The 20,521-nt window shown below is 45.2% G+C and overlaps 1 protein-coding gene across 1 annotated transcript in view; it reads right to left on the bottom strand.

Annotated features, from left to right (window-relative positions):
- Window positions 1–999: 999 nt before the first annotated feature.
- LOC119401217 (uncharacterized protein CG43867) overlaps window positions 1,000–20,521 on the bottom strand; it is a 101,419-nt gene continuing 81,897 nt past the window's right edge. The window contains exons 27-28 of the mRNA XM_037667899.2: window positions 7,920–8,054; window positions 1,000–4,932 (exon numbers count right to left, since the gene is read on the bottom strand). Of these exons, the coding sequence (XP_037523827.1) occupies window positions 4,729–4,932; window positions 7,920–8,054 (339 nt within the window). The 3' untranslated portion in view covers window positions 1,000–4,728. The remainder of the gene's footprint in view (window positions 4,933–7,919; window positions 8,055–20,521) is intronic.

Raw genomic sequence — 20,521 nt, 5'->3', positions numbered from 1 at the left:
CACTTGAACCAAGTTGGGATGTCGAGTTTTTGGCTGGCCTCGGCATTCTTGTGCCTTTTTTTTTTACTCCAAGTGCTCCGTGATTGGATAATGGCTACAATCGCTGCGAACGGTGCCGTGACATCATTGTCAGAAACTATAGCGGGGCAGGCCTCTCTGAATAAAGGATGACTGGTAACCAAACAAGAGTACTCGTTAGTATAATACAGCACACACATTACTATATAAATAAAGTATGTCAGGATGTAATGGAATCATAACCCACTCCAATCAGTTTTCACCTTGTAGCTTTTACCCAACAGAAATGGACACTCTCCGAGTGTAGAGGCAGTTATGGAATGCATACTGTATGCATATTTTTACTTTGGTCGTGCTGTGCTTTTCTTCGTCCATGCACATTGTACATACCACAAAACATAAGATGACAAAATGTTGTTAACACGTCACTGCCTTTACTTTAGTAAAGCCACAGTCGCTAAAGCCTTCCTTACTGCAATAGCAAAGGTGCAACGTCTTCTGTCTATAACTGTCTGTCTATTACGAGAATATGCCGTTTTACCTTTTTTTGAAACTGTGCTACAGTCAGGAGCCATGTTTACTGAGGAGATGTGAATGCATCTGGTACGTATCTTCATATACCACTGCCCGTATAGCTCACTCGCGTATATAGAATAATTAGTTTACTATCTATACGTAAATATATATATAAAATAAATAAATAGACAAGTTAGGCTAACAGAGGAGCTACAAACAATCCCTCCTGAAATGTGTAAATGATTAGTTTACGCTTGTGAATGCTATGTTAGTGCTACATTGTTTTATAGCTTCAGTTCTGCTCAGCTGTCAATAAAAAGGAAAGGAGCTGCTCTGTTATATAATTATTATATTAGTACGTATACATAAAAAACATCACACGAGGTCAAGATGGCCAGAATGAAATCAGAGGCAAGTGCAGCTGACTGAATTCTACATCAGATAAAAAAATAATAGGAATCAAAGAACGCGAAACACTGCCTTTTATGCAACAACCTGTCTTGACGACTTCACACATAACTTGAGCCTTGCAACGTGACACAGATATATAAAAACATGACTATTGCAGGCTATGGGATTTGTTCGTTTGAGACTTGTCGCAGTAATTAAAAGCTGGGTGCCGTAGGCCACTGATTATCATGACTTGCCAGGCTATCTCGAATCCAACGGCGATCCTGCCAACGCGTTTGCACCGGTATGCAAGCGATGCGAAACCCACAACAATGCACGGCACGAGGCTAGAGGAATAGATACGAAATGCAGCATTATATAAAAATAGGTTGTGCGGTGGTATCAGTTCCAGGAGCGAGCTCGTTAAAAAACCCCCGCACGCAAGCTGACTGACAGCGACAAGCTGACAGCCAAACAAACTTCTGAGATCTTGGCTATCGGTAATCACAAAAAGACGAGATTCAGGAGAGCAAAGGGTTTGTAGAAAAAGCCGTGGCAATTAGAACACAATCATCCTTTCACACAATCACACACACATGTACACACACAATCTAGAACAGCTTAATATCTACTCTGCTAACTGAAACTTGCACAGATTCTGTCGAGCTAATGGCACACTGAACGTCTCGCAGCTGTCTACATTTGCCATCGGCGTTCTTTTTTTCTTTGGTGCAAGCAGGTTCCAAAGATGCTGCTAAGATCACCGAGGTCTCGGTAAGGGTTTCGCTGGTTACAGCCAAAATGGCACAGAACCCCTTCTACACTCCTCCCCCACCCCTTTTCCACACAGAAGTAGAAAGACTGTAACACCAGTGGTGCTCACTTCACTGTGTCCCAACACAACCAGCCAGGCTTGTCTTGGACCGTCTGTCCGCGGATGCCGATGCTCTCACAGCCATATGTCCAGTGACATGACAAGTCACACAAGTGAACACAAACAAACAATGCTAGTTTGTATGACCAGATTAGAACATGAGAGAGCTTAGTACACCAAGTGGTTGTAGTTCCCGAATGCAGTATCCGTACCCACCCTGTGTAAACTTCAAAGAACTGTAGACAACTCAGCTAGCCAATCGTTTCAAGTGGCCCGGTCACTGGCTAAGACATAGCGGTTGCACCTTCTCCTTTCTTACGTACTAATTCTGCCTCTCAAAGATGGTACCATATTCACACTAGCCACATGGCTTCGTACATGGTACTAGCCACGTGGTGGTGCTATAGCACATCGTACGGCAACAGCCCTGCCCGTTTGCTGCAGATTTTAGGTTGATGGCACGGTTTCTGTAAAACATAGCCGAAGTGTTGACCTAGCTGTATTCCGACGCGAATGACTTGCATACTGACACAAAGTGGCATGCATTATGTGCAAAATTTTTTTTCATAAAGGGCTCAATGTTTGAAACGTATCTACAAGCTTGCCGGGGGACCACAATGATGCCAGGTTCCACAAAAGTTCTGGCACTGATGTACACGGTCATTTGTGCGAAAAATGTGCCTCAGTTCCTTACTGTCATCATTTCTTTTGGGCCATAGTGTACTTGCAAAAACTTTTGCCTCATGTAAATTTTTTTGTCTGGTATTGGCCCCAACAGTGCTTTCACTGGACGACCAACGAGTCCAGCTAGCACACTAACAAATCACAAGGATGATGGTAACTAAAAGTGAGACGTGTATCAAAAGCAGCAGACAACATGACGCCGAGATAGAGGCGAAGGTAAACGCGCATGCCACTCCACAAACTCCTACATGAAACAGTTGTTGTGAGGGCAATGCTCCTTGCACTTACTTCTACAGAGTATGCAAGGGAGTGGTCAATAATTAAGCATTACCTTGTAAAACAGTATTGTAAAGTCTCACAGTTTCAGCTAGACATCACCACTGTTTATGCACCCACTGCGGTTTTCCAGTAGTTAGGTGCTTGACTGCTGACCCGAAGGTTGCGGGATTGAATGCCGGCCATGGTGGCTGCACTTTGACGGAGGTGAAATGCTAGTGGCCCATGTGCTTAGATTCAGATGCGTGTTAAAAAAAAACTCAGGTGGCCAAAATTTCCGGGGCTCTCCATTGCGGCACCTCTCAACTGTCGTTATTACCACTTTTTATGCGAGTTGCTTAATAAACAGTGTTACACTATGGGACCATCAGAGGGAGGACATGGCTTGGCTCACCTCAAACTTGACTTGGCCATGAAATGGCCACATCAGTGCAAGTAGTAAAGCTTCCTTATGAATAAAATATTTATGAAAACAGTCTTGCTTCATCAGTACACTAGCTAACGTCTTTTTCACACAATCGAACATGTAAGTGAAGTATGGAAAAAGATATGACTGAATGATGTTCAAATTTTTTTCTCATATTTTAAGTCAGTGTTGGCACTTGACATAACGAAATAGACCGGTACAGGTGCTCCTATTTTAGAAAAAGAAATGAGTGCTATTGAGCTTAATCATGCAGAAAAAGCTGCAGTGCATGAGCTACATTAGTACACACTTGACCGCTGTGACAAATGGAATGCCGTTTGTTGGAGGTCTAGTGACTTTTTAAAAATGTCATCTACCCCGTCGTCCCCCTCCCAGCATGCCCATTCTTGCAGCACCACACACTAGAGCTGCTTTTCTATATGTGTAATCGTAAGAAACCCTTGTTAAGGAATTCTACGAACAGCATCATGTTGTCTGCTCCTCTCAGTACATGCCTTATCCTTCATTGCCAATGAACACTCCAGCTTGAACTAACTATGCCAACCTTCATCCCAGTTCACTGACTTAACACTGGGGGGTATGAGAGTGAACACCTGCACATTCTAGGAAAACAAATTTAGATCATTCTATCTGCAGCAGCTTTTTCTTTATAGTGCGGTCGCTTCGATACGAGCAAGCGCTACCGTGCAGCAACACATTTGGTGCAAACATTTTTGAGCACTTGGCAACAAGTCATGTGGCACATCTTGGCACGACCCTCTAGGTGAGGGTTGGTCGACGAGAAAAGCTATGCACGCAGTTGTATTGGCACACAGGCCTGAACCTCTTGAGATACCTCGTGCTGCACTAGTACGTGGACCGTCGAAAGCAGTCTTGGCCGTTATTTTGCGAGACCACGTATGTCGCACAGTTCACTTGTCTCACCAGGCCAAAAAACTGCCTCAGCCAACTGTGACGTATGGGCGATGCTCCCCACCGATTGCAGGTCAACACCGTAGCTCATCGCACGCCATAGATTATGCTTGCCGGTCAATTCTGGTGGTGCGGATAACACGGAGCGTGGAAGGTGCGATGTCACGTCCTAAATGGCACACGGTACGTCACGAAGCACGATTGCCGAGACTGTTGTGACCCGTTGGAACCTATTAAAAAAACTTGCTGCATGTTGTCGTCGGTATGACTAGTTGAAGATGAGATCGCACGAGAAATCGTACCAAGAGTTGTATACGTTGGATGGCATGTGCATCTTGAAGAATCTCTCTTGCGTGACTTCCCTTTGAAGTACGGTGCATGTTTGCCACAACTGCAGTTTCCTCTTTGATGTCGAAATGTACAGGAGCACCAGTTGACAGGCAAGGCTCTTGAATGGGCCTCTTCCTTTTACGAGGGAAAGGGGGAGGGGTGCACCACGTCCCCGACTGCATGGTGACGCTCCTCACTTCCAGGTGGCTCTGCCACTGCGCGGTGAGGCAGTGACGGCGGCACCACCTGTGCTCGTCGCGGAGGAGTCGGGCCGGTGTCGGGGCGTGGTGGACGGCGACCGTCAGGAGTCTGGGGTCGGTAGCAGGGGTCGTCGCGACGAGGCAGTGGACAGCGCGGGTGAGGAGGTCGCGGAGCACGGGTTCATGTTCAGCCTGCTCCGCGCGCTTCCCACCACGAGGCTGCCGCCGGGAGAGGGTGCCACGCTCGCACCTGTGGCACCTAGCGCGTTCATGTAGTCAGCCACCAGGAGGGTGACTTCTAGAACCTGCGATGATGCAGTGCAAATTGGTGAACACAAGTGCAATGCAATGATCTATAACTTTCCAGAGGGCAAGATTGGTAATGCAATCTTTGAATTCAAACCAAAAGGTAAAACGCTATTCAACAGAACAGAAAATTGGGCAAGTTGGTGAGGATTGCTTGTGGCTAGTAGCGCAACGAATGAAGACAGAGAAGAGTCACATGGGGTAAGCGCGTGTCCGGCGTGGTTCTTTTCTGTCTTCGTTCGTCGCGCTACGAGCCACAATAAAAGGCTAAAAAATAAGATTTATATGGTGCAGTGACCAAATGCAAAATTAAAAAGCAAACTGTTTATTGAACAAACAATACCCAGAAGACAAAAAATGGTCTTGTTCATTCACTAGTGGAAGCGACAGACATAGACAATGTAGCGATAAGTTATGCTTAGCATGTCACTAACAAAATGCATGCAAAACTGAGGGGTGTTGTTTTAAGCTGCTACAGTTGAACTCAAATGTAACACTACTGAAGGGGATAGTTCGGTAGAGTGGCTAGTCAATATGAGAACAAGCCATCTATATTTTTAGATATTTGCCTTGCTGATTTTTTCTCCATTGCACATAACTTCTTTAAGATTCAGTATCTTGTTTGACAACATTTTCCAAAACAAGGCGGCATCATTGGCATAATCAGTCCATTGATGCTAGAAGTGACGGCAATGCTGCACCGATATCAATATGTCAAAAGTGGCAGTGACCATTTTTGATATGTATATAATACACCGTAATGCTTTAGCAAGGCATTTCCAAGGGGACAATGCGACTGTTTGACATGGACAATAATTTGATATGCCCAGGTTCGACTGCTAATTTTTTTATTTATTTGACACACTTATGCTTGTCAGGAAGGAGGGCTTGTCTTATTAGTTATTCTTAATTACTAATGCTTCTGACATATCCCTGCTCATTTTTTTTGATAAGCAGTCAATAATTTGCATTTTTATAAGATCTAATTAGCACATCCTGTTATATGTGGCCAGTGATAGCACTTGTGTGTACCATAATTTTTAAGTGCTGCAGCGACATCTCTTAATCAAATAAAAGCTAAACTACTGTTGCAGCTAATAATTAGTGAAATACTGGCTTGTCCGTTCAACATTTTTTGTTGCCACAACATAGCACACTATTATGCCACAGAATCTGAACAAAATCCATGTTGATCCAGCCTGAAGCAGATTGTTTAGATTTATTAAATTTGAGTGTAAGCCAAGTGCTTACTCAGAGGGACACTAAAGACAAATAACTAGAGCTGTGCAAATAGCAAAATTTTGGGTGCGAAGCGAATTCGAATATTGAAGTATGAGTGCGAATCAAATCGAATATTTTTCGAATATTTCTCGAATATTTCTAGAATATTTTTCGAATACTTCGAAGCGAAATTGCAGAAAAAAAGTTAGAAAGGATTCCTAAGCATATTCTTGTGAGATAGCAACATGAAAGTGTTTCTTTTCGTTAGGTTGATGAAGCATTGGCGGGGTGGTGTTTCATAGTTGTCTTATCAAGAAAGAGGCAATGTAGAGGCCGAATTCTATTTATGTACATGATTTGGTGCAACCAAAGTGTTGCCGACAACACTTTACACGTGATAGGCAGAGATGCCATTTTCTCAGCCTCTCCTCCTCTTTCAACTTTTGTGGAAGCCCAACTGGTGTGGCGGACAAGGGTGTGCTTCCTTCAAGTCCGGAGTTCCAAATCTGCCTCGTAGACATCGCTATATAAGAACATATGAAATTTTGGGTGCCAGAAAGCTTCGGCTTCCAATTTTTCGGACTTCCTGCCCAAATTTCAGATCCAAAACAGCATTAATTGAGCCCCCACCTCTGCCACATCTGTCATCTCCATGTTGGAACCAGCATTTTCTTGAGTTAGTACATTTACGACCGTAGCAGAGCTTGAAAGGCAGCTTTGCCGCAATACCGGGGTGTGATGAGGTGAAGCATATTAAAAATCTAGGGACCACTTTCTATCGGACGTTGACTGTGTCTTGGCAAAGTTCGACTGTAACGGAGCTTGAAAAGCTGCTTTGCCGCAATTCCGGGGTGTGATGAGGTGAAGCATACTGAAAATCTAGGGACCACTTTCAATCAGATGTTGACTGTCTCTTGGCAAAGTTCGGCCGTAATGGAGCTTGAAAGGCAGCTTTGCCGCAATACGAGAGTGTAATGAGGTGAAGCATATTGAACATCTGAAGGGGGCACTTTCAGTCGGACATTGACTGTATTTGTTTTTGGGAAGTTCGAATAGTAAAACTCCAGTGCGAATCGAATCGAATAGCAAACACTATTAGAAAAATATTCGAAATTTCGAATATTCGCACACCCCTACAAATAACATTTTACGTCAGAGTGAAAGGCCAATGCTTGATAACCTCTAAAACATCAATATTATGAACAGAAGTGCTTTAGTAATCGAGAAATTAGGGCAAGTGTAAGACAAGATTTGTGTCACCAATGGGACATTCTGGAACAAGAGCCCGATGATGGAGAATGTCCTTGGTATAACTAATCACTAGTACCCAAACTACTCACGATAAAAAAGAACACTGCAGTGCATTACAAGGCAAAATAAAATGCAACTCGTGCATTTCAGTTTCAACCATGAAAAAACGAGCTTGACGTTGCCCTGGAAAACAGCGCAAGTTCCGTTATCCTCGTGCTGTGCTTTGCTGTGGGCAGTAAAGTGTGGGCATGGGAGAATGCTACGTCACACAGCCGTTCTCAGAGGTGGGCGGTTTGAATTGTGCTGATGATATGCAGACCACTAAAACGTAACTTTCTTTCAAACTCAGCATTTCCTTAGCAAGAAACAAGCACTACGAGGTTTCTGGAACGTCACTTCAACAATCCATGTCGGCTTAGCGTTTGCCTTTAGTGTCCGAGGTAGAGGACTGAGGTAGCTCTTTCGAAATGGAAAAGTGGGAATAACCGTTAGTAAAATCTTTCTGTCACCTCACCTGTGCCTTGGGCATGGCAAAGAGCAGACGCTCTGTGCAGGGCTCACCGGCCTCCGGGCAGACGACGAGCATAAAATCCTCTTGACAGCCGCCAAACGTCATCACACTTGAGTACGGATGTTGCACCCATGGTTGCTGCAAGCGCATGAGCGATGGCTGTCAGCACTGCCCTCTCTGTGCTGTGCTGCAGTGGCCTTCGCTCTCATAACAGCCACAAGGAGCAAACACATGTCGAAACGTTCTGCATGCATTCCAATAATTCCGTATGTTCTCCGTAAGATTGTTACTGAAATTTAACAGAATTCGTATGGAATCTGCACACACCTAAAATTATATGGAAATCATGCGGACTTATTGTAATGGCATATGGAACATTTACCAAGAAGGTTGACTTAGAAAGGTAGCAGTCTTGGCTATGGTCATCTGCCCCAGTGAAGCTACATGACTTGATAAACTATGTTAACTTCCGACTAAAATAAGCATAACTCTTGCATTACGGCTCTTACACTTCTGATCATCTAGATTCTTTACTGTGCTGGTACAATTGGAACTCATGTCTCCAGGCGTTGCAAAGCCTGGTGCTGCCGCTGAGGCTGCAACTGAAGACAGCAACAAACTCAACACAGATATCACTGGCGTTCAGTGCCCTAAACAGGGCACAAAGATACTACAGATTTCTGCCAGCCTGAAATTTCTGAAATCAAGAATTACATTACAAATGGTTTCCTACAAGACTTTACTATAACTGTCAGAGTGCAAACTGCTAAATAACCATATACAGTAAAACCTCGGTAATTTGTACTCGGTTAATTGGGAATCCCGGATAATTTGTATTATTTGCGCGGTCCCAAATTTTTACATGTAAATTTAACCGGATAATTGGTGCGGCCAGTCTGCGACTTCCCGGTTAATTGGCACACTTGGCCGCGACTTCCAAGATATGCAAAGGGTGTTGCGAATCTCGGAGGCTGTAACTAAAACATGCATTTTTTTTTTATGTACGGATCTCGAAGGCCATGTTTTAGCAATTGCCAGGCGGCGATGCGTGCGGTTGCGATCATGATGATCATCATCATCTCAACAGCGATGTTAGCCACTCTAGCGAAGTGAATGTTTTGTGGAGTCTTTGTGCCATTTGGATGTCGGCTGGCGAGCATTGTGCGATTCGGTGCGACTGCTCCATTTGTCTCCTGTCTCCGCTTGAGTGTCTTCCCTGTGAATTAGTTGATTGAGGTGTGCTTGGAAGGAAGATGCCGAAGTACAAGAGCTTGTCCCTGCACGAAAAGGTGTGCTTAATTGAAGAGGCCAGCAAGTCGACGGCGTCGAAAACGGCTCTCGCCGAAAAGCACCACGTGCGTCTGTCAACGCTGTGCAACATCATCAAGAATAAGGAGAAATTCTCGATGCTTACAGCAAGACGCACTCGTCAAAGCGTACATGAGTACGCCCGCCTACGTACGCCGACGTTGAAGCAGCTCTGATCGACTGGCTGCAGAAAGCCAACGCAGCACACCTTCCTGTGAATGGGACCATATTGCGTGAGAAGGCCAACCAGCTGGCGCTGCAACTTGGACATTCTGAGTTTAAATGCAGCAATGGATGGTTTTGCCGATTTAAGGAGCGCAACAACCTGACATTCGTGACTGTTTGTGGCGAGAGTGGCAGCGCGGATCAGTCTGTTGTCGACGGCTGGAAGCAGCACACCTTGGCTCCACTACTCGCCAAGTACGAAGCAGCAGATGTTTACAACCTTGATGAAGCTGCTCTGTTCTACAAAATGTTGCCTACGAAGACGTTCGCTTTGAAGGAGGCAGACATTAAGGGGCGGAAACAGAACAAAGATAGAATCACTGTTTTGTTTGGTGCAAGCATGTGCGGTGAGCACAAGCTGCCACTGCTTGTTATTGGGAAGACAGAAAAGCCTCGTTGTTTCAAAAATGCACGACTGCCATCCAAGGATGACCTGATCTATAAAAACAACAAGAAAGCTTGGATGACGGCTGCACTCTTTGAAGAATACGTGCGGCACCTTGACCGCAAGTTTGCGGCCTGCAGGGCGCAGCGTTTTGTTCGTCGTCGATAATTGCCCAGCTCACGGCGACATTCAGAACCTGCAGGCAATCAGGCTGGTCTTTCTACCCCCAAACACGACGTCGCTATCGCAGCCGATGGACCAGGGCGTCATACACCATACCAGGAAAATATATCGCTACAATCTGTTGAAGCGAATGCTCCTTTGCTATGACAACGGAAAGGAGTATAACATTGACCTCCTCGGTGGTATTTGCCTCATTGTTCACGCATGGAGGCAGGTGGAGGCCACCGTTATTCGACGGTGTTTTGAGCACGCCGGTTTTGTGAAAGAAGAGGCAACCTCCGCTGAGTTTGCTGTCACCGCTGTCACTTGCCCGTTTGATGAAGAAGGGGAGACTCTCTGCGCTCGATATGAGGCTTTGCACGCGGACGAGGAGTGCACTCCAATCGGATTCTTCGAGTACGCAAATGTCGAGTGCACAGTGCAGACGTGTTACGCCGACATCGACAGCGAGATAGCTGCGAGATCGACCGATTCGGCCTCTAATGTTGACAGCGATGACGAGCCCTCCCGAGCACCCCCTTTGGCGGATGTCATCGATGCCTTGAGTGTTGTGCGCAGCTTCGTCGAGTGCAACGGCGGCGAGGCTGAGATGCTGCGCCTCATTGACAGGCTGGAAAATATGACTTTCAGTGCTGGGAACTACTGAACGCGTCAGTCACGCATGGAGGAATTTTTCTCCAAGTAGGCTGACTTGCCACAATAAAGGTGTGACTTCTGTACATCACGTTTTCTGGCTGATTTCTTTGATTTCGCGTTGTTTCGGATAATTGGGAATCCCGCTTAATTGGGATATTTTTCTCGGTGGGAGGCCTTCGAATTAACGAGGTTTTACTGTAGTTTCTTAAAAAAATGAACTACAAAGTGCTTTGACTTAAGAACACATTTGTTTCCAGGTTCCACTCTTGAAGAAATCAAAACGTATGATCCATGTGACACCAACATTCTTGTGCCTTCTGTACAGCATATTGTGTGCTGTCTTCAGCTGATGAGGCAGCTGAAGCCACGATGCTTGTTGTAGGCTTTGGGTGCACATGAAAAAAATCATAATTAATCATTAGGTTGCCAAAAGACATACCTCATAGATGAGCGTTGATGTGACCTGTCTCATCTTTGCACCCAGGTGGCGCTCTACAAGCAACCAAACTTTGAGGCCGGTGGCAACCTGCTGCAGGGAATGTACGTGCCTCGAGGATCAGTGTGGGAGCGGGAGTACGATCCTGTGCACGTCCTGCTGCGTGCTGTGCATCGCAAGGACTATCAGGCATCCATGGACCGATACACCCACTTGTGAGTGAGCATTTCCCACTTCTTGAAAGTTCCATGCTAGCACAGCACACTGCAAATCGATTGCGTAAAGCTTTTCCGGATTTGCTTCCAACACAGTATTTTATAACCTGCCCCTGCGTGTAACCCAGACTACAGACCGTGGAAAAAAAAAGAAATCTGCACATATTGCCATGAAGTTGCCTTTATTGCATTACCAACTCACGCATAGAAATTCGTGCATAACCTGCAGCCCTCCCTACTTTAGCTCCGGATTTTCTGTGTATTTTGTGTGGGTTATGCACGAGAAAATACGGAAGTCATCTTTTATAGGCTTTCATTTCAAATGAAGCTGCATAGCTCCTTTAACGTTATTATCTCATCAGACCAGAAATGTTAGCAATTTTCTTTCCCTCTTGTTCATCCTTCAGACTTAGTGTGTTCGATCACAAGTTTTAAAGCGCCACTTCCGCAACTTGTGAACATTAAACTTGCCTAGTCACTTCCACCATTGTGTTGTGGGATATACATTGCTGTGACATGCTTCAGTGACCGCTGTCCATTGATGTCTACATGTTGCCATTACCCTTCGTCACAGTGCATTCAAATGCTGCAATTTGATCTGAAGATGTCTTGAACCAAAAGGGCACTGGCCTGAGTGTCTTCAGAAGTCATCTGGCTTCCCCCCTCTTCTTTATGAACTGGGACGCACTCAATACAGTTGAAAATAAATCTGGGATATTTGGCAATGACTGCACCATTCAGCAACTTTGTTAAACTTAAGAATAAGAGTTTGTGTATAACTGTGCAAGCCGGAACAGAAGAACCACTGCTACAAGTTCTCTTTTGAATCTCTCCTTGTTGCAGCGATCCACAAAGCTCGGGGCAGCAGCACGCCATGTTTTTGCTTTTGCACAATGCTTGCACAAACATCTCCACTCTAGGTCCTGTAATATCATCCACCTGCTACGTAGTAACACCTCCCTTCAAGATGCACTGTGTTAGAATACTCCGTACAAATAACGGAAACACAAGATCAAGAACTTGTAGTCATGTTTTAATTGGGCTTCTGCGGAATAGTAATTTTAGGTTCGAAGCGAATAGTGATTTGGTCGAATAATTAGAATCGAATTTGAATAGTACATGTCGCATATTATAAAGAAAAAGTCACAGTTTCGCCGCAACGGCGAAGCAGTGAATGCGATAGCAATAAATTGGAGTTTAACGCGAAGAATGAAATCAGCTCGAAATGGCCAGCGTGTCGCTCGAGCCCAAAGGACGCACGAAAAGAACACACACAGGACGAGCGCGAACTATCAGCTCGATACTTGAAGCGCACTGCTGAAACATAAAGCAGGACGCACGAAACGAAAGAACAGGTATACACAGGACGAGCGCGAACTAAACGTCGCAGTTGTTACTTATTTCTGTTTGAACAGCGCGCTCCTTTTGCAAACACGACCGCTGGAGCGAGCGAATTGACCGTCGTACGCTCTGTGACTTCAGCGCGGACATTGTGGGGAAAGCACATGACATACAACCCCCCGCTCTACCCAGCACCCGCCCCCCTTCTTTCCTTGAAATAAGCGCACGAAGGCGACCACACCCTGTCGGGCAAAGAGCATCGGCGTGCTCCTCGCCCGGCGCGCTCCTCGCGCCATCTTGCTGGTAATGAAGAAACGCTTGTAGGCGCCTGCCGTCTCTGAGTCCAGCCAGCGGTAAAGGGTGTGTATATAACACTCGCCGTTAGCTACATGGACGATCTGCGTTCTGTGGCGTAGTGGCTAGCACTACGCGCTGCCGAGCGAGAGGTCCCTGGTTCAATTCCGCGCTTCGGAAGCATTTTTCTGAATTATTTTTCTTTGGGGCGTTTATATATACATATATATATACTTATACATATACGGTGCATGACAGCGGCAATGGAGACGGACAAAAACCAGCCGAGACTGTCCATATAATTGCTATCGCAATAAAATGAGCATATTTGTCGGGACCCAGCTAACCTGCACAATATATTTTAAAATTGAAACAAGGCATTTGCTAATATCATTCTTTTTGATTCAAAGGGAAGTGGAAGCAAACATGAAAGTAGCAGGATTTGACTTTCAGTAGAATGCGAGTGATAACTGTAAATTATGTTACATTTTAAAATTTACTTAAGGCATATAAGCAGGTATAAAGAGCTTTTAAACTTAAAAACTGATGAATCGATGTGAGGGTACTTAGATCATTTAACCTTGAAGTGGGGCTTCGCGGCAGTACGGATTTCACCTGGAAAGGTGTATTCACGGTATAGCACTCCTGTACTGCAGTGAAACCACCTTTACAGGGGGTTACATGCGGTTTATGTATGACTATTCGTTCATTTCGAATACTTCAAAATTTAGAATAATCTAAATTCGTTTCGAAGCAAATTCGAATATTCAAACTGCTCGAATATTCGCACAAGCCTAGTTTTAATATGTTTACTGAAAATTGCATCTTCAAAAGTCGTTATACAGTGGACTCTCAGTAAACGGAAATGTCTTAAACAGAACAGCTGCTTTAACGAAAAAACTGCACCTAATAAAATTGGTTTTGTACTTGGATTCTGCACCCCTGTTTATCCTCAGTAAACGGAACTCCTGTTAAATGGAACACATTTTCCTGGTCCCTTCGGGTTCCGCTTAATGAGAGTCTACTGTATTTGCAGATGGGATTTCATGTTGCCTTCGGTATTGAATAGCATCCTGAAAGTTGTGCACTTGCTTTGATGTTGATTGCATTCACGGTGTTTTTATGAGGTTTAAATATGATTTGGAAGTTGTACGTTTGGACTTGGTCTTCTTGTGTGTAACACCCTTGCCTCATCACTGGGTGCTGGTATCACCAATGAGTGAGGATATTGAGACTGTGGAAGTGAAGTGGCTTTGTTCTTGCAGCATGCGCCAAAATGGTCGGCTCAAGGGAAGTGCCACGCCCTGGCCCCCATTCCGGCTTCCACGCAATGTGCACCCAGAGTTGGTGGACCCCCGCAAACTGCTACAATGCAAGACTATGCAGGCTGCTCTGTTCATCATCCTGTTCAAGGTCAGCCTGCCATAGGTGGCCTCTCATGGCTTCTTTTTTTCTTCTGTTCTTATTTAGCATACCATGTATTTACTCGGACCTAATGTGCACCCTATAAACGGGCACCGGACCTAACGTGCACCCATTAGGGGTGTACAGCGTTGGAGTGTATAATTATCGAAGAACTCGCATGCCATGGTATCAAAATAAGTTTCGTGGTTTAAGCTGATATTGTTGTGGTACACCAGAAAAAAAAACTTGGCGTGACAATTCTTTGGCACAGTTGCAGCAGGGCAGCACTCAGGGCTGTGGGTTTGACCCTGGGCTGTGGGTTTGAACATAAACATTTCAGTAGAGGTGAAATGCAAGAAGATTTGTGCAAAAGCTTTAAAGGATTTCAGGTGGTGTAAGTTAGTCTGGTGTACCCTGCAATCATAATGTGGTTTTTACACAAACACCTTTATGGCTGATCTCTCGGTCTCTGCCTTTCTGGCTTCTTTTTTCTTTCTTTTCGTTATCTGTTTTGGAAACGGATCTTAAAAGCAGTTCTCAGAAACAAATCTGGCCTATGTAGCCTGGGGTCTTGTTAGCATTCAAGGCCGGTTGGTTCTTGGGTCTCACTGGGATCATTAGGCTGGCAGAAATGCCAGTGTATTGGATTTGTGTTCTGTCTTCCAACCTCTGTCTTTTCTAGTGTTTTGTACTTGTCACATTGCCACACTTACAAGATAGAAGGCCAACCCCTGCAAGCTTGTCGTTACATTGGCAGGTTGGGAGGCCATGAGATCGTTGCATTGTAGTGGGGCTTCTTGGAGTAGTAGTGATTGACTGGAAGTTGCAAAGTTTGTAATTAGTTTGCAGTTCCCTACGAATCCTCGCACAATGTCTCTTCCTCAGGCGCTCAAAGACCCAGAGGTTCCGGAGCAGGTACTGGCGCTTGCGTTACTGCTAGAGATGGACCTGCAGTTTCATCCTCACTCTGTGTCCAAGAAGGTGAGTGTGAAGCTGGGTTTTGGCAACGGTTTTGCACCATCTCATTTAACATACCATTCTTCCTTCTCGTCTTGTTCCACTAAGTGGCCAGTCACCAGCCATGGCTGCGTCTCGTCCAAGCCACATGAAATCCAGTGACAAAGGAAAAAAGAACAGAGATGTAAAATTCATAATGACAAAACACAGGCGTTAAAGTATCTTTTTTTTTTTTTGCTGGCTTCTCATCACAGTCACTATCCTGAATCATACTGCTGTGTCAACAGTTACTGCTTAGCAAAGTAAGGTTTTCTGCTTGCTTTTGCAAAATCCATCCAGACACACCCATCGCTTGCTATTTGTATAAACCGGGAACAAGCAAGGCCAGTACCTTTTGTAAACTTTGAGTAAAATTGAACATGGCGGGGCATTTATTTGGGTGCAGCTCACTGTGTTTGTTTTCCAGAATCTGAATGGCATCGCCGTGCATGGATGGCTTACAAAAAAAAGAAAGCAAGAAGAAAAAAGGAGCATATTCAAGCTAGTGATTCACGGGCCGTTTTGTTTTGAATCTTTAATGCCAGGCTCGATGATCTGCCAGCTACAGCACAAACAACGCTAAAACTTGATGTCAGTGGGGCACAATATCCCACATTTGTGAGTTCCCTGCTCTTGTCACTTCCTCATTGATGGTTTACCTGATGTGTATGCCTCTCCCTCACTTTCTATGTTTGCAACTAGCTTAATGTTTGGCTTCCCCGTACCTCACCCTAATTTGTGTACCGTTTGTATTCGCAATGCCCATAGACTGTCGCGCTGCCAAGCGGAATTCAGGAGCATCCTCTCGATGAGGGTTAGTAGACGACAAAATGGCAGCACTACGCAGTCGCTCCCTTGTTCGGCTGTGCTAACCTCAGTGTTAACACGTTGGCAAGGAAGGAACACTACGACTTTGCATGTTCCTTGCATCACTGAACAAACCGGGCAATCCGTGACACGAGAAATCTGATTCGTTCTTGCGAGGCGCAAAGTTTTCGTGAAAATACATGGTAACTCGCGCTTTCAATGCTAGCCCACAGCGTACGCATGCTATCAGCTTCGCGAGGCTTTCTGTAGCCACGTAGGTTAGTTAAATGTTATCGTCTGACATATTCAGTTGAAGCTCACCCTGTTTTACTTGCATATAGCATTGGTCAGTGTTTCTTGTAGTGCATTAAATCTCATAACACTGTACGCGGGAGGTCGCGCGGGCTCGCGATGTGCTCTCGTAAAACTGAGCGATCTCAAGTTGTCAATATGTATTGACAACTTTAATGTACATTAAAATAGGGCCTCTATCCTTTGACAGCAAAGCGCTGTTACTAATCGTGCAAGTGACATTTCAATCATTCGAGGACCCGTCTGCTCCATGCCTTCTGTGGAGCGAACGCTTTCCACGCCGTCCTTCGCCAGTGTGTTGGTTTCATAGCCCAGTACTGCGCCGCGTGTGTTTTGTACATTTGTTGATAGGTGGCAGCACCACTGCCAGCGATTTGCGTTGACCGATCTGAGAGCAAAATGTTCTCCGCGCCCAGGACGTGTCTAATTATAAACGTGGGACGCGGAGTGGTCACGTCGTTCGGCGGAGGAATTCTTCAGATTGCATTCAGCAGTGATGTTGGAAGAAACAATCTTGATGCGAGGATTTTTTTCACTGGACGTAGAAGACTGTGAAAGCACCGAGAGTGCCAGCGACGATGAACGATCAGCCAGCTAATACTCACTGAGGAGCGAGTTCTGATTCACGTCCCCTCTAATGTTCTTTCACGCTCGTAAGTCACTTTGATTGTATTTAATGTATAATCTCCTTGAGCGAGATCAAAATAAAAGCACAGTTCCTCTTGTGCATTGCATCACAATTGTTGTGGATATTATGGAGCGCCGCATGCCGCCAACACGCTCGAGCTCGACCAGCGAAGCGAAATGGTTAGAGCGATGGAATGTGCAGTCACCGGCAACAATCCATGCCTCTCGGGCTAACTTCTTCGACGTTGTGAAAAGCATACGTGTGCATTCTTTCAAATTCATGTTCTCGATCGTGCTGATCGAGCCTGCAACATGCGAGTGAAGTGAATTGCACACGGCTAGAGTCTCAGCATGGCTGTGACACAAGCGCTACTGAATGGGACGTTAAATGCTTGTGTTCCATTGAAGACGTAAGTCCGCGTTCCCTACTGCGCAAGTACCATATTTATTCGAATCTAAGCCAATGTTTTTTTCGAAAAAGGCTGTGCGAAAGTGGGGGAGTCTGCTTAGATTCGAGTACAATGATTTAGTTTTTTATTTTTTCTGGCCTTGCGAATTTCGGGGGTCGGCCTAGAGACGGGGCCGGCCTAAATTCGAGTAAATACGGTAATGACGACGGCGTATTATGTTTGCAAACCATCACCACGTTAAACGTGCGGTCCCGTGCAGCAGCGAAGGCGCTACTCGCTGGCGGCCCACTATACTGCGGCAAATCCGTCAGGCAGGCTCGGTACATACTACCTCGGAGTGCCGTTCAGCTCATACATCAATTCTAGTTCATGCAGTTTTTGTAGCATGCACAGGATTTCACAAAGCATCGTTATATGCACGGTAACGGAGCTGAAATATAACCTTTCACACTGCAGCAAATAATTAGGTGGCGAGCACTTAGCACTTTCCATGGCTTGGGAAAGTATTTTAGTCTCATATCCGGTTCAGCACAGCTCATGACTTCATCCGGTGAAAGTGGCACGGCCGTACGTCCGCAACGTACTATCTGTTCCTATGCTAACAAACGGGTTGACCCTCCCCTTGGCGCCATCTTGAAAAGCACGGTGCGCCACCTATAGTTCGTGGGCATTGCGAATACTTATAGCCATCTAATAAACCATTATAGTCATTTTATGTATATATGTCTATTGAGGTGCTGTTTGTCTGAGTTAATTCTTTAGGGCATATCTCCTGCACAAGAAGTCGGGGCTGCTTTTTGAAAGCTGGTTTTGGCACTTTCAGGAAGAAAATAACATGTTTCAAAGCCAATGCTTTAAATGCCAATGTCTTTAAAGACAGCACTAAATCACTTGAGGCTGATAAATTATTCTTTGAGAACTCTATTGTAATATTTCATAATCATAGGATCATCATTGGAAAAAAAAAAGGAAGTGACAGTTACAGCTATGAATTTCACACCTGAACCTCAGCACCTGACACCCTGGCACCTAAATGTCAGTGTGACATCACGAATTTCGATTTCCTCTTTCATATTTTAGCCTTATTGGCCCAACAAAATCACCCTAATCTTGCCATGTTAAGTCTCTAGCCCTCTTAGAACAGAATGCAATCCATTTTCATTGAATAAAGAAGTATGTAGGCCCTAGCAAATGGCGTAATAATCTGTGTCATCACGGCGACCAGATGTACCTGCATTTTCTTTTTGCGTGCTTTCTAACTTACCAAATTTCTTATCGCAGCAGGGGTGGTGTGTTTGATATCGCAAAACGGGTAGCTCACTGAGAAGGTAATTGAACTCTGGTTGATGCTGTTAATTGAACTCTGGTTGATGCTATTGTTCTGTTAATTTGATCTTGGCCGATCTTGGCCAGTGTCCCATACAATTCTGTGGGACCAAACTTTCACTGTTTGGATCCTGTAGTCAGCTTTTGCCGGATAGTTCGAAATTGGCTGGCCAAGTTACACACGCCAGACCTCAATAGGGACCGCAGTAATGGTTTCAAAGCAGCACCGCCCAACTTCGTAGAAGTTAAGGAACAGTGAATGCATCAATCACATGTCATCCCTCGCTGAGATTGCCTATTTGGAACCGGCCCCAGCAAGGTTTTAACACGTGAACTGTAGCTCAGATTAAATTATAGAGCATTCATCCGATCATAACTTGTGCCTTTCATTTTCGAAAGAATTTGTCCGAAAATTTCTAGAGGGATGCAATCAGTATGAAACCACAACTGCATTTACAATGACATAGTTAAAGCCAGCTGGGCCAGCATCATTACTACAGTAGAACCCCGCTGATACGTTTTTGAAGGGACCGTAGGAAATAAACGTAGAGACGGGAAACGCAACAGCCAAAAACGGAAAAACGACAAATATTTAGCGGTACAGAATTTATTTCATGCTTACAAGCAGCACGAAAATTGGCGCGCTCAGCCACGATCTAGTCTACGGATAGAAACGCGGAGCTGGGGACGGCCTCATCCACAGAAATGTAATCAACGTATGTGATTTTTTTAACACCAACAGCTGTAGGCATGAAAGAACTAAGCACACGCAATCATGACCAGCGCGCACGACCATGCGAGCTCCAACCAGCTCGAACTCCTCCCGTCCTCCGACAAATAACGATGATGATGAGTCTACGCCAAAGCGATGGCAGAAGTGAATGCCAATCTCGGAGGCCATGCTTTCGCAAGCAATTACGTCATAGACGCCATGTTGGTGAAATACAAATCTCAAAGGCTATGTTTTTGTCAATAGTAAATGCCAATCTCGAAGGCCTTGCTTTCGCGAGCAATTACGTCATAGACGCCATCTTTGCAGTTCAAATCTCGAAGGCGATGCATTTGTTTGCATCAATCGAAAGATCCTGTTGCTTGCACCTCTCATGCGGCTAATGTTATGGTCAAACCAGGCCAAGCTGCGCGAAAATGCACCAATGACCGCTCTCTTCGGTAGTCACTCGGTCGGCTCCGAGCGCACTTCGCGACGTATCATACGGGAACGGTCCGACAGTTCGACGTAACAGCGGGTTTCCCAATACTTGTATCCTATGGGAGCTATGTGGGACCGGTGGAAAACGACATAACAGCCGGGAAAACGCAGCAGTGAGGAACGTAACAGCGGGGTTCTACTGTATATCCATCACAAGGTGGAGACTACCATGCATGGCGAGTTTGCGCAGCTTATGACACGCTGCATTCACTTTGATTATAGATGCACTGTAAAACATAAGTTAATATCCTTGTTTGGCTATGGGCAACAAGTCCCTTTGTTCTCGGCATTCCAGAAATTCACACGTGTCGCAGAATGAGCTAGTGAGGTAGGTAGTCTGGTGGGGCCACCATCCCACCTGCAGTTGTTGAGGAGCCATTCGATAAATGCAGAACATCAAATACGCTATCGACAATAAAGAGGATGACATAACTTGTTCTTCATAGCGATAAAGTGCAGCCTAACTATGATGACAATACACATTAACGAT

This window comes from Rhipicephalus sanguineus, chromosome 8 (genome assembly GCF_013339695.2).
Source record: "Rhipicephalus sanguineus isolate Rsan-2018 chromosome 8, BIME_Rsan_1.4, whole genome shotgun sequence".
NCBI lineage: Eukaryota > Metazoa > Arthropoda > Arachnida > Ixodida > Ixodidae > Rhipicephalus > Rhipicephalus sanguineus.
This window is presented reverse-complemented; position numbering and strand designations above follow the sequence as displayed.